Below are 15,108 nucleotides of genomic sequence, written 5' to 3'. Positions count from 1 at the left end.
TGTTGAGTGTCTCTCGTATGGTCTGCAGGTTTCTTTCGATGGCATGCGTTTCAATAGATCTCAGTTTCAGTACTAAAAAGAAAATTAATGAAAAAAAAAATGTTTATATTATTGATCTGCAATTCTGGCCATAGCATATATATCAGTGAATGAGCAATATGCAACTCTATTTGCTTATGTTTACTCATTAGAGAATTCCTGTGTGATTTTTTATTATGAAAGAAAATTTCCCGTGTAATTTCTAAAAGACGATGGTCATCATGTTCACAAATTCACAACAAAACATATTTGAAGCAGGTGGCCAACCTTTAACTGTTGCTGAAATTGAGGAAATTTCTGTTAAGAATAGCAACTCCGCATCTACAACAAATCAGATGTCGCTGCCAGCAAAAGCTTGATCGGTAAGTCCTTCTAAAGAAATCTTTACAAAAATTGAAATCCGACACCATTTCTCTTCCTAAGAAAAACCAGCTAGATTTCGAGAATTCAAGAAAGAGTAAAATGTAACATCTAACTGGATATAGCAAGTGGCAAGAAATCTGAATGCAGTTTGATAAGTTCATATTTTAATGGTTTCTAATGTATATAGTTAAGAAAATGAATGATGCCGTCTTTTCATTGTTTCATTTATTTTTTGGATGGGGATTAATTAATTTGGTTCTGTTTTGGCACTGTCTTAGCAGTTTGATAAGTTACAAAAAGATGGATACATTGGATGCATTGTTTTAAAAATGAATCTATTTACGTGTTTTTTAAAACTATAGTTTTTTTTTCTTCCAAAGCAGATCTGTTGCGATGACGTGAAGATTTTGCAGATGGTGTGCTTGAGTGATGAGTTGTTTACTTATATAGCAAACTGTCCTAAACAACTATTGTTATTGTTTTTTTTTTTTTCAGAAAAGTCGTTAATTAAAATAGAGTATTGATTTTGATAAGGTATTTCATATTATGGTTATGGACGGAAAGCCGTAGTGAAAGCAAGTTTATGCACCTTCTTGGCATTCAACAGAAGTTTGGCTACGGAGGATTGCTAAAGCTCATGTCCTTGCCCATGACTCTGGCTATCACCAGCTTGTTAGTCACTGGTATATATTATTTCCCAGTACTTTATAAACTAATTATTTGCTATGGTTTTTCCTTCAAAACTCAATTTGATTTATATTAATGAGGGAAATGATTTGACTGGTCTCGTTTACAGGCTAAGAACTCATTGTGTAACGGAGCCTTACGTAATGAGGGAAATGATTTGACTGATCTCTTTTCCAATCTACAGACTGTTGCACCCTCATTTTCGATACACAATGCTAAAGAATTAAATAAAAGAGTTTTCCTCCAAACCGCTCCTCCAACCCATTTAAAAACTTTTCATGTCATGTCCTTTGAGCGTGCAAAGGAACACATATTTTCTTAATGAAGGGACACATGACATACAGTTTTTAAATTTAGATTTTTAGAAAGGTATATGCTTATAAATTGTCATATGTTCTGAGAACACTTGTCATTTTTATATATGGGATTAGAGGAAACTTTTTTCAAACCAGTTTGGAGGGAAAACACTATCATAAATGAAATCCTATTATATTAGTAAAAGATGAGTAATCCACATCACCTATACGTAGAAGTACTCTTAACAAACAGAAAACTTGTTGTTTTTCAACTTATTGACGAACCGACCGAAACCTTGATCAGTAAGTTCTTTTAATTAGGAAATATCTACAAAATCAAAACCTGATACCATGTCTTTTCCTAAGAAAAACCAGCTAGATGTCGGGAATTCGATCAAGAAAGAGTAAAATGCGACATCTAACTGGCTACTCCCCCCGAAATTTTGGGAAAATCTCATTCTCAGTTTATTTTTCTGGTTTTTCATTTATTGTTATATTTAAAAATTATTTTTATTTTTATTGTCAGATTTCAGTTGAAGAGATCATATTTCCATTAAAAAATATAAAGAAAATCTGACAGTAGTCTTATTTTTTAGATGAACATGATTACATCTCAAACGCAAAGAGATATATTGAAAATCAATGTCAAAAAGGTGGGTGTTGCCGTTAGCAAAGTGTACTTATAGTTACAAGTCTTTTTACTTACAGTACAAAGAACTTAGCTAAGCATCAGAAATTAGAATTAAAACAATATCATGACTATTCTTCCAAATTAAGCAGCTGTTTTGCTTGATTGATAAGTTTTATACTAATATGGCAAAGTGTCATAAACAGTTTCTTTCTAAACGCTCTCTGCTTTTAGCAGTTCTTCTTTGCTTTTTTTTTTTTTTTTAGAGAAAACTCGTTAATTAAAATAGAGTATTGATTTTTGATAAGGTATTCATGTTAAGATTGTACTTAATTTAATTGTAGTATGGAGTGCTTGTAGACGTTAGTCGGATTTGTTTTTTTATTATTCATAAACCTTTGAGACTTGTATATAGTGTTGCTCCTCTATTTTAAGTACACTATTTTAAATACTGGCCATAGCGTATATATGCAACTCTATTTGCTTATGTTTACTCGTTAGAGAATTCCTGTGTGATTTTTTATTATGAAAGAAAAGTTCCCCTGTAATTTCTAAAAGAAGATGGTCATCATGTTCACAATTTCACAACAAAATATTTGAAAGCAGGTGGCCAACCTTTACCTGTTGCTGAAATTGAGGAAATTTCTGTTAAGAATAGAAACTCTGCTTCTACAACAAATCAGATGTCACTGCCAGCAAAAGCTTGATCGGTAAGTCCTTCTAAAGAAATCTTTACAAAAATCAAAATCCGACACCATTTCTCTTCCTGAGAAAAACCAGCTAGATTTCGAGAATTCAATAAAGAGTAAAATGTAACATCTAACTGGATTTAGCAAGTGGCAAGAAATCTGAATGCAGTTTGATAAGTTCATATTTTTATGGTTTCTAATGTATATTATATAGTTAAGAAAATGAATGATGCTGTCTTTTCTCGTTGTTTCATTTATTTTTTGGATGGGGATTAATTAATTTGGTTCTGTTTTGGCACTGTCTTAGCAGTTTGATAAGTTACAAAAAGATTAAAAATGAATCTATTTACAAGTCTTTTTAAAACTATAGTTCTTTTTCTTCCAAAGCAGATTTGTTGCGATGGCGTGAAGATTTTGCAGATGGTGTGCTTGAGTGATGAGTTGTATTATATAGCAAACTGTCCTGATTAAACAACTATTGTTATTGTTTTTTTTTTTCAGAAAAGTCGTTAATTAAAATAGAGTATTGATTTTGATAAGGTATTTCATATTATGGTTATGGACAGAAAGCCGTAGTGAAAGCAAGTTTATGCACCTTCTTGGCATTCAACAGAAGTTTGGCTACGGAGGATTGCTAAAGCTCATGTCCTTGCCCATGACTCTGGCTATCACCAGCTCGTTAGTCACTAGTATATATTATAAACTAATTATTTGCTATGGTTTTCCCTTCAAACCTCAATATGATTTATATTAATGAGGGAAATGATTTGACTGATTTCTTTTCCAATCTCAGACTGTTGCACCCTCATTTTCGTTACACAATAGAGATCAATGCTCTGGCTCAAGAAGTACTTATCAATGCAAGTGGCACCATTGAGTCTGCATTCGCAACTGGAAAATATTCCATGGAAATCACTTCCTACTGACCCAATTAGAAGGTACCTAGTTTCCAATTGGCCAATCTTTTAGATTTCAAAAATAAAAAACTAAATACAAGAGTTTTCCTCCAAACCGCTCCTCCAACCCATTTAAAAATTTTTCATGTGTCCTTTGAGTGTGCAAAGAAACACATATTTTCTTACTGAAGGGACACATGACATACAGTTTTTAAATTTAGATTTTTAAAAAGGTATATGCTTATAAATTGTCATATGTTCTAAGAACACTTGTCATTTTTATATATGGGATTAGAGGAAACTTTTTTCAAACCAGTTTGGAGGAAAACGCTATCCTAAATCAAATCCTATTATATAAGTAGAAGTACTCTTAACAAACAGAAAACTTGTTGTTTTGCAACTTATTGGCAATCAAGTGGCATAATATTATAGCTTTTCATTAATGTGTATAATCTAATTAATTCGCATATATCAAATTTTAAGATCGATCAGCTCTTTTGCAATTGTGTACGCAGGGGAATGGCCGTTGAGGATCCAACTGCTCCTCATGGACTAAGGCTAACAATCAAAGACTACCCATACGCCAATGATGGTCTCATCCTCTGGGATTCCATGTCAACCACTACTACCTTGACCCTAGCCTTGTGGAGTATGATCAAGAGCTCCAATCATGGTGGACGGAAATTCGAACAGCTGGATCTTCTTTCGAAGTGGCAATGAAGTGGCCTTGAGAATCTGCACATCACAAGCATAAACTTCAAGGGAAGGAGGCAAAACGACGCAATTTATACCAAATTCTATCTTTACAGGTTTCAAGTACCAACTTTTTTTAAAAAAAATTAATAAGAGAATTTTATTCCAAGTAAATAGGCGTAGCTCAAATACATAGGAAATATACTCAAGTACCAACTTTTCTGTTCAATGGGCGTGCTTTGAATATTCTTGCAACTAATTTCACTTGTTCCAGTTTTGTATTATCCTTGGGCCTGAAATATAAAAAAGTTAATTTATCCTGCAGTCTTTCATACATCAGAAAGTATAGGGGAAGATTTGATAAAACAGCAATAAGAGAATAACCTTATCCATTGGGCCCTAAAGATGGTGTTTTACCATGGTGACATTGAGATAAGTTTAATCCTTTGTGACAAAGCATGAGCATCAAAACAGAGTGCCAGTGTGTCATCCATCCGTGAGAGAACTTAAAATTTATGATGACATTGGTCCGAGCATGTGAAACCACAGTATTTACAGAACGAAATCATCCAGAATTTTATTTAAAGATATTGAAACTAACGGGAGAAATTCATGAATAAGCTAAGAGAGAAATTAGAATAAATAGAAGCAGTGGTAGGGAAATGATACAACCAAAACAATAGACCGTGGGGGAAAATTAAACGACTTAGAGAATAACATTTGAAAATCACAGAAATAGTGCAAATACATTCTATCACATGATGCACTAATCAGCTTGCTCTTGGAATAGAAAGTAGAGTAAAAATGATAAGAGAGTATTTTTAAGCCATTTTTCATTTTCTACAAGCATTTCAGTCCAGCAAAATGTAGACAACTTCCAGTCCAAAACAACTTCAAGCTTTAGGGTAGAGAAAAACCAGCCCAAAATAATTTCATGTGATCAAGGTTGCATGAGAATGTGTTAGTTTGAATTCGAAGATGGAGTGGTGTTAAACAGGCATGTACGTTGATAGCTAGATGATCAATCTAGGTAACTAAAATGATAGTTAAATATTGAAATCTGAAAGGCCTGAAAGATCCACAACCTATATCATGCATACCATCAACTTTTTTTTAGATGTTTGTATTTCAATTCTTGGATCAACAATCATGCATACATTAATTTGCTGATGCTAACTATGGCAAGGTTGTGGGAAATCTTTGCTGGAGCATTTGAAAAAAAAAATGCTCCAAATTGCTTGATTTCTAATACATGTTTTGATTTCTATGACATGTTTGAGCCTACAGAACTCATGGTGTTGCCAAATTGGAATCACAGGGATTATACACGCGATGTCGAAGTTAATCAATAGCGGAACATGATATTCTTGTAGCTGCCTGAATGACATCCGTTAAGATGGGTGTTGATTTTGGAAAAATGAAAGGCTGCCATTAGCATTTTGAATACCTTCAGCTATTAGCATTTTTAGATGATGGACATTATTAGTTATTGAAAGAATGAAAAAGTAGAAGAAATCCATTGACAAAATTCCAAATTATAATCCACAATGCTATGCTCTTGAAATTGATACTCAAAAAAAGATTTACAGTAACACGATCTCGCAAGAATGAAGGATATCATACATCTACAAAATTAAAAAAAAAAAAAAGGAAAATGTTAAATATATTTAAGAAAAACTTACAAAAAATTTATTTCTCTACATGTCAATTATTGATATATTGAAAATCGTGAAATTTAAAATTTAAAATTTGAATTAAAAAAAAAAACTAACACAATGAGTATTATAAGTACTAATTAAATAAAACTGTAAGTACATGTAACATTACTAAAACAAAAAAAATAAGAAAAAGTATTTTTTGAAAAAAAAAAAGAATAAAGAATATTCCAAACCCATAGGAATAGAAGTACGGAATCTTAATTCTAATATTTAATCTAATTGCAAGTTCGCACTTCATTTTTCATTTTTCTTTGATTGATAAAGCAATCTTAATTTTAAAAAATATCAATAAGTAAGTTTAATTTTTTTTTTTTCCAAAAAGAAATTGAGTTAAAACATTCTACATCAATCTTGTTGCACATATCCCTAAGAGGCATGTATTGGTTAAGTCACCATGATACATTTTTATTTAAATCTTGACAATCGAGCTGACACATTAAATAAAGACAATGGTTCACATTATTATTTTCAATTAATTTTAAATAATTTAATCATTTTTAAGTCTAAAAACCAACAATCTATTCCCCGATCCTTCACTAGCAGAAGCTTATGGTACCCTTCAAGCAACCATCTTTGGGGTAGATTTGAGGCTAATAAACAGTATACTAGAAGGAGACTCTTCAAGTTATTAAAACCATAACAAATGTTGGAGATTCTTGGACTAGCACGAGATTGTTAGTAAATGATATCAAAAGTAAACTTCTTAGGTTTACTCACTGGCCTGTCAATCATGTAAGAATAGATGCTAAGGAGATAACACATTTTTTTGCAAGAAATACTTTGAATATTTTTAATATAATTGTGAATATTTTTCGAGACATTGTCAATTTGTGAGAATAAAAATTAATTTTTTAAAGTCTAGTTAAAATAAAAAAATCCTAACAAATTAATTAAAAATGATTCAATAGAATTCAACGTTATTAAGGGACCTTAAGGATGTCTGGTCGAACAAGATGAATAGAAAGAACGAAAAAATAAAGCATGAAGTTCTTTACTTTATTTAGACAGGCAAGAAAATTAAGAGAAAATGATTAATTCATATTAAATGTGTGACCGTGCACAAAATAGTAGCATTTCAATATGCCCATAATTGGTATTTATCTTCTAAGATGAGAATATTTTAAGAAGAAATGAGGATGGTTGAGGTCAAATACATTAATTACATTCTTTTTTATGATGAGGTATCCGAGAACTTTCACTGCCTTAGATAAGGCTCTGGTTCTCGACTAATTTCTGAGTTAAAGATGTCTCCGCTAGCAAATTTGTCATCTTTACCTCGGTGCCTTGTTCGCAAGGACCAGAGATCAGCTAGAAGCAATCCACCTGTAGGGTCTCCTTTCGATGCCTTCCTCGCCCAGATTGGGATCTCTGGGGAGCCTTTTAACCTTCTGCTCAGAAACACATTAATTACATTCTCATATTGATTCAAATCATCTTCTTATTCCAATTGATCAATGGATTCATACTATACTCTTTTATACATGATTTCAAATACTTAAATTGTATTATATATAAATTTTAATTTTTTTTATTTTAAAATAATCAATTCAAAAATTTTCATGAATGCAGATTTATTGACTCAAATTTTTTTATTTTATTTTATTAGTCTTAATTTGTATAGTTGTTAATGTGAGAGGTTTTACTACAAGAACCTGTTTGGGATTGTGTTGGAAGCCTTAAAAAGTACTTAAATCGTCTTAAAAGCTCTTTAATAATAACATTAAGTTATTTAAGTATTACATATTGTCAAAGCACCACGTTTAGTGCATGAAAGCCATGCAGAAAACAACGCTCCAATCCTAATACATGCAAACCATTCAGCAACAACAACCCATGCACCAGCAGCACCATGTCCAGACTCTGCTCAAGCCACGCCACAGAACACGACGAAATCCTCCAGGCTGCCTTCAACAAACCATTTGTTACTACAGCATGACCTTTTCTCTTGTCTGTATTAGCTGTAATTGTCAGGGAATATTCTTCCCTCATGTGTATATATATTTACTCTAACATCAATGTAATCTGTGGATGAATATACAAAGAAAGATGATTCTTTCTAAAACTCAAGTCTCTCTAAATTCTAGCATGGTATCAGAGCATACCAAGGACTAATCGTCCAACAATGTCCGACCTCTAGCATCGTCTCCTTCACCACTCCATCCTCCCTTCCCTTACCAAACTTCTCGCACATCCTTTTTGTAAAACTCACTCCCGAAAACTACTTACTATGGAAAGTGCAAACACAACTTAAACTGGCCTCCCTTAAGAAGGGTTCTGATTCTATCGCAATTTATTTTGGACGTGCCAAAGCTCTTGCCGATACAATGGCTGAGGCTGGGCATCTGCTACCTTCTTCTGTTTGTACCATACCGATTAGCTGGACAAGGTCCAAAACCAAAGTTTTGAAATCCGTTCTGTTCCGGCTGGAATTGTCGGAATTTTCCGTTCCGGAACAGTAGCCGAAACCGGAACTCTATATATTTCATTCAGCTACAAATTCTGGCCGTTTCGCCGTGTTCCGGTCCATTCCGGCCGGAATACACTTTTCGGTCTGAAATTTAACAAACGGTGGCATTTTTGTAATTAAGATTAATATCATGGCATTTTCGTAATTTACATTTTTTCTTCATTTTTCCTTTGGTTTTATTTTTTCTCCGGTTTCTTTCTTTCTTTCTTTTGTTCTTCTCCGTGCGCCGTTCTGAAGTCTGAACTTCTGTCATCTCCCGATTCTCATTTCTCCCCCCTTCGCGTTTCAAGTTTCAAGTTTCAACTCAGTTTCTCTTTCTCTTCCATTTCTATTTTCTTCATTTCCCGTTCTTCTCATTTCCGGCCGGAAATCCAAATCTGATCTCCTCAGGAGCACTCCGACGACGCCACCTCCCCGTTGCAGCCGGCAGCTCTGTTCGTCAGTCTTGGGTAGCAACAACGATGCCGTCGCCGTCGCCCGCAGCCGGCAGCTCTGGCTTTTGGCCTCTGATTTCGTTCCTCTGATTTTCCCTCTGCCATTCCGATTCCCAATTCCTAGATCTAGATCGATCTGTGCAGGTATACCATATTTCCCTTCCGATTTCGTCGAATGATGCTAACTATATGTGCATAAAAAGGATATGATTGAAGATAAAAAGGATATAATTAAATATAATTTCTTAATATTGAGTTATGAGACATATTGCCTTTAAATATCAGTACAAAAACGATAAATCACATATTGATTATGTTGAGGTGTGTAGTACTGAAGATTTCTTTATAACATTTCTCAATCTTAATAATACATTTGATGATATCTGGCATCCCAGCTAGACCTCATAAAGCTCGATCATGTTGAATATCATACATATGTATGTGAATATAATCAACATGACTATTTTTAGTTATTTTTAATTATCCAAATTACTATTTCGGAAACATATATCGATATTGATCATTGGATTCGGACCATATAATATCTGATCTATTGAATGAATATTATTTAAAAGATCTTGAAATTCTCTCTTATTTTCGTTTAAGTCTTTCCAAATATATGTGCATTTCTAAATTAGTTGATTTTTTTTTTTTCATAATGTAGGGGTATATAAATTATAAATGTCTAGTTGTCAATCAAATAGTACTACCTCTACGGCATTTGCTCTTGCTAGATCAGAGGATCCAGCATGGTCCCATGCACGTGTAGTGCCAGGAGCAAGAAATAATACTCAATGTCTTTATTGTAGCAAAATCATTAGAGGTGGCGGAGTCACGAGGTTGAAGCATCATCTAGGTGGGATTTCAGGTGATGTAGAAGCATGTAAAAAATTCCCTGATGATATAAAATGGCAAATGAAAGAGTTGATCAATGAAATGAAAAAAAAACAAAGAGAAAAAAAGAAAACTAAGCTTAGAGATTGGATGTGGAAGCCCTGTAGATTTAACATATGATGATGTTGATGTTGGTGATGATGAGTATGAGGGAGGGAGTCAAGGACACGTTCATGATTCAAAGGGGAAGGGGAAGGGGAAGGAGAAAGTAAGTGGAAAGTCAACGGGGCCATTTAGCAGATTTTTTGCTCCAAGAGCAAGTCCTGACTCTCAACCTTCTCTATTAAGAGTGCTATGTGTTCAAAGGAAATGATTGACAAAGCAAAAATGGCTATAGCAAATTGGTGGTATGATGCTAATTTACCTTTCAATGCATCTCAATCTAAGTTTTATCAACCAGCTATAGATGTTATAGCTGCCATCGGGCCAGGATTCAAGGGTCCTTCTTTACATGAGTTGAGAGGAAATTTGTTGAAGAATTCTGTGACTGAGGTTCAGAATTATCTCTTAGATATTAAAACATCTTGGAGGGATAGTGGTTGTTCACTAATGGCAGATGGTTGGACAAATCAGAGGCAACAACCAATAATTAACTTTTTGGTTTATTGCCCAAATGTACAATGTTTTTAAAGTCTATTGATACATCGGGCCTTAGAAAAGATGCTGAAACATTATTTAAAATTTTTGATGAAGTTGTTCAAGAAGTTGGGGTGGAGAATATTGTGCAATTCATAACAGACAATGATGTGAATTATAAGGCTGTAGGAAAAAAGTTACAACAAAAGTATGGCTCTTTCTTTTGGTCCCCTTGTGCAGCTCATTGTATAGATTTGATGTTAGAGAATTTTTGTGATCCCAGACATTTTCCTATTATTGATGAAACTATAAAGAAGGCAAGGAAGATAACGAAATTCATTTATAACCATGCTTGGGTTTTGGCTTTGATGAGAAAGGACTTCACCAAAGGTCATGATTTATGTCGCCCTGCAGTCACAAGGTTTGCTACAAATTTTTTAAGTATCCAATGCTTACTGTTGTTTAAGAAAGAGCTTCGACAAATGTTCACTTGTGATAAGTGGATTGTATCAAGTTATTCTAAAAGCAACATAAGGAAGGAGATAGCTGGGATTGTTCTAGAAGATAGAGAGTTTTGGGCTCAATGTCAGTTTATTGTAACAATCAGCGAGCCTTTGGTTCGAGTACTACAACTTGTCGATGGGGATGAGAAGCCTGCAATGGGATACTTGTATAATGCAATGGAGAAAGCCAAAGAGAATATAAAAGCAAGATTGAAGAACAAAGTTTCTGCATTTATGCCATTCATCAGGGTCATTGATGCTAGGTGGGATAAGCAACTTCATAGTCCATTACATGCAGCAGGTTGTCTTCTTAATCCTGAAATTTACTTTAACCCTAGCTTTAAAAGTAAAAATGATGTTTCTAGAGAGTTTATGACTTGCGTTGTAAAGATGGAACCTGATATTGATAAGCAAGATGAGATCATTCAACAAATTGACATGTATAAGAATGCACACGGTGATTTTGGACAACCTATAGCAATACGCCAGCGTGAAAAAAGTAATCCAGGTAACCTCAATATCCTTTGTTAAATAGTGTGAATCTATATTTTAATTCTTTTATTTAATTTTAAGTAATAATTTATAATTGCACTTTTGTTGTAGTTGCATGGTGGGGTACTTTTGGAAATGAGTTTCCAGCTCTTCAAACGTTTGCAATTTGCATATTAAGTCAATGTTGTAGTGCAACTGGCTGTGAAAGAAATTGGAGTACATTTGAATTTATTCATTCAAAGAAGAGGAATAGATTAGAGCATAAACGTTTGAATGATTTAGTATTTGTTCGTTATAACTTGAAGCTCCGTGAGAGGTAAACTTTTTCAAAAATAATGTTTTTAATTGTTGAAAAATATGTAATATTTTCACTTACGTGTGACTTTTATTTTGGCAGAAACATAAAGAGGGGAAGAGATGCTTTGGATCCAATCAATCTTGAGAATATTGACTTGATGGAGGAATTGGTAGGTGAAGAATCAGAGCTTATTGATGGAGAAGACTTGGATTGGGGAAGTATTGAGGAGCCATTAGCCTCACAAAATTTGGAAGAGGGTGTTAATGTTGGTCTTGATATTGATGATGATGGTGGTGACAATGACATTGACGAAAATATTTTGAGTAGCTTTGCTAATGTTGATCCTTTTTGTCTTATTGATGAAAATGAATGATTACAGTTGGATTGAGAACTTATGATATTTTATTTAGTTTTATAAATGTGTGTTTAAGACTTGTATTCACTATGGAGAAATATTATTAAGTTATCAGGTATGTATGCTTTTAAGAATTGTATTGATTTTGTTTTGAAATATAGTTATTATATATAATTTATCTATATAATGTCTATCTCGGAACGGTACACCGAAACTTACCGGTACCGAAATATTCCGTTCCAGTGCCTCAACCGGAATGGTCACCTGAACGGATTTTAAAACTTTGGTCCAAACTATGATTCTCTGGTTTCATCAGTTACCAGCAAAGTAGATCCTATTCCAACAAAGACACTCTTGGGTCATCTCCTTGCTCATGAGGCAAGGCTACACCATCTTGTAGTCAATACCACTAATTTCTCAAATCCCTTAGCAAACTTTTTTGCTAGAGGATGTGGTTGTGGCCCACCTCAACACGGCAGGCAAAACTCAAATCGTGGCAATCGAGGGGGCCGTCAAGGCAATCATGGTCGTGGCCCTGTAGGCTCTTTAGGTAATATCTCAACAAGTTCCTTTTCGATTGGTTCTGAATCCCGCTCTGTGTGCCAAGTTTACAACAGGATAGGTCACATAGCTCTCACATGCCTTTACCGCTTTAATCAAGCATATACATCTGTTGCCCCTGCCTGTGCTGATTATAGTGCCTCAACCTATGCCACTGACGGTACCTGGTATCCTGACACAACGGCCACAAACCTGAGAGAAAGCATGGGCATATTGTTGACTCTGGATTAGCCCTCCTTGCACATGCATCCATTCCTTTAACTTTTTGGCCATATACCTTTCAGCATGCAGTTCAATCAATCAACATGATTCCTTCATCATCACTAAATCAATCGTCTCAATTTTTTTTTCATAAAAAAGAACCAGATTTAAATTCAATCCATGTCTTCGGTTTTGCTTGCTGGCCTCTCACACGAGCTTACAACAAACAGAAGTTTGAGTATCGGGCTCTACAATGTATTTGCCTTGGCATTAGCCTAGCCCACAAAGGGTCTATATGCTATCACATTCCAACTAAAAGAACATACATCTCTAAAAACATAAAACATGATGAAGCAACATTTCCTCAACCCATGACCAAGCCCAACATTGTTTCTCTTCCTCTTTTTAATATTGCCCAAGTCATACAAACTCATGCCTAGAGCATCCTTGGCCCAATTCCATCATCTTCTACCTCACAACCCCACTTCCCTGAGTCTTTGCATAATAACACACAACCTCCTAACCAAAATACCTTACCTTGAACAATTGTAACCCATTCCCAAACTCAGTCCTCCCGCCCACGTCAATTCACTGATGGCGCCTTCTGGTGGCCACCACCACCACCACAGGCTCATGTATCTATCCCTACGGAAATACCAGAAACACCATCATGCTTCTCTATTGCCCAACAATTCCTAGAATTGCATCAAGCCATGTCTAAAGAATTCAACACCCTCTTGGCAAATGAAACTTGGACTTTAGTCCTTGCATCTAAGGCACCCAACATTGTGTCATCCAAGTGGATTTTCCGAACAAAAAGATTTGCCGATAGAACCATTGAAAGGAGAAAGGTGAGGTTGGTAGCAAAGGGGTTCCTACAAAAATTATGTCTGGACTATGATCAAACCTTCAGCCCAGTTGCGAAGGCCACAACAATCAAACTCGTAATATCCCTAGTTGTAACCAACGGATGGCATGTTCAATAGTATGATGTGCAAAATGCATACTTGCATGGCCCTCTCTCCGAGATAATGTACATGACACAACCATCAGGATTTGCCCATCCTCAGTACCCCATGCATGTGTGTAAGCTCCGCAAAGTCATATATGGCCTCAAACAATCACCACGAGCATGATACTCTCACCTAAGTCAAAAACTAATTGATCTTGGCTTCAATGTTTCAACTGCCGATTCATCACTTTTTATTCGCATTCATGGATCTTCAAGCCTATATGTATTGGTCTACGTAGATGACTACTTGTCAGTGGGTTGAGTATGGTGTGCATCATAGACTTAATTCATGCCTATGTTTAGAGTTTCCCATCACATATCTTGGTCGACTTAATTTCTTCCTAGGCATTGAGGCAACCTACACAAAGCATGAGCCCATTCTCACTCAAAGGAAATACATCGCTGAAGTCCTCCAAAAGGCCAACATGGCTTCAACTAAGCCTTTTAAAATGCCGATGGCCACTTCGGTCAGATTAAGTAGGCATTGTGGAAATTTGTTTGAAGACCCTTCACTCTAAAAAAGTATAGTTGGATCACTTCAGTATTTATCTTTTACAAGGCTAGATTTGGCCTTTGCAGTGATAACTTAGGGGCTACGTATTTGTCATCCAATGCCGTTTTCCATGCTAGAACTATGCATGTGGAAACAGACATTCATTTCGTTTGAACAAGAGTGTTAAATAAATCCCTACCTGTGGCCTTCATCTTAGGAAAAGACTAGTTAGCAGATGCCCTAACCAAGTCACTATTTATTGCAAGATTCCAAACTTTGTGTTCAAGTCTACGCTTAAGGACTCTACCGCTTGACTTGAGGGGTTCTGACAAAGCACCACATCTAGTGCATGAAAGCAATGCACACAACAACGCTCACGACCCAATACATGCAAACCATTCAATAGCAAAAACTCATGCACCAACAGCACCATGCCCAAACTCTTCTCAAGCCATGCCACAGAACAAGACGAAATCCTCCAGGCTACCTTCAACAAACCATTTTTTATAATAGCACGTCATTTTCTCTTGTCTGTATTAGCTGTAATTGTGAGGGAATATTCTTCCCTCATGTGTATATATATTTACTCTACCATCAATGTAATCGGTGAGATGACTATACAAGAAAAGACAATTCTTTCTAAAACTCGAGTCTCTCTAAATTCTAGCACATATTAAAATATTTTTTAATCTCAAATAAGCTACAATGTAGTGTGATTTTCTAGATAAGCAAAAATGTCTTGATGTGTTAGTAAAAATTTGTAGAATATCACATACATCGGTCTGAATAGGCAACATCATTCCAATTTCTTGA

At 35.0% G+C, this 15,108-nt stretch overlaps 3 protein-coding genes across 52 annotated transcripts in view; all 3 read left to right on the top strand.

The window, feature by feature from the left end:
• The window catches only part of LOC122294203 (putative disease resistance RPP13-like protein 1), a 79,996-nt gene that overhangs the window by 25,214 nt on the left and 39,674 nt on the right, over positions 1–15,108 (top strand). For 11 of the 50 annotated variants that reach the window (XM_043102765.1, XM_043102762.1, XM_043102735.1 and 8 more), the window contains 6 exons: positions 298–401; positions 898–1,085; positions 2,620–2,723; positions 3,243–3,391; positions 3,496–3,640; positions 4,114–4,615. The gene's annotated coding sequence lies outside the window, so the exon portion shown is untranslated. Of the gene's footprint in view, positions 1–297; positions 402–782; positions 839–897; positions 1,086–1,981; positions 2,039–2,616; positions 2,724–3,203; positions 3,392–3,495; positions 3,641–4,113; positions 4,616–15,108 lie in introns of those variants that run through there. The other 39 variants (XM_043102761.1, XM_043102760.1, XM_043102755.1 and 36 more) reach the window with 27 other exon arrangements.
• LOC122293815 lies at positions 9,592–11,227 on the top strand. The gene is made up of 5 exons (XM_043102272.1): positions 9,592–9,793; positions 9,912–10,012; positions 10,111–10,296; positions 10,437–11,132; positions 11,222–11,227. Exons 1-5 carry the CDS (start codon positions 9,592–9,594, stop codon positions 11,225–11,227), a joined length of 1,191 nt encoding a protein of 396 aa, XP_042958206.1.
• LOC122294215 lies at positions 11,246–12,132 on the top strand. Its single transcript, XM_043102784.1, has 3 exons — positions 11,246–11,391; positions 11,487–11,691; positions 11,773–12,132. The coding sequence occupies exons 1-3, from the start codon at positions 11,256–11,258 to the stop codon at positions 12,044–12,046; spliced, it is 615 nt and encodes a 204-aa protein (XP_042958718.1). The 5' UTR covers positions 11,246–11,255; the 3' UTR covers positions 12,047–12,132.

The sequence above is a fragment of the Carya illinoinensis genome, chromosome 14, assembly GCF_018687715.1.
Source record: "Carya illinoinensis cultivar Pawnee chromosome 14, C.illinoinensisPawnee_v1, whole genome shotgun sequence".
Classification (NCBI taxonomy): Eukaryota; Viridiplantae; Streptophyta; class Magnoliopsida; order Fagales; family Juglandaceae; genus Carya; species Carya illinoinensis.
The sequence above is the reverse complement of the archived record's forward strand: the minus strand, read 5'-3'. Positions and strand labels throughout refer to the sequence as shown.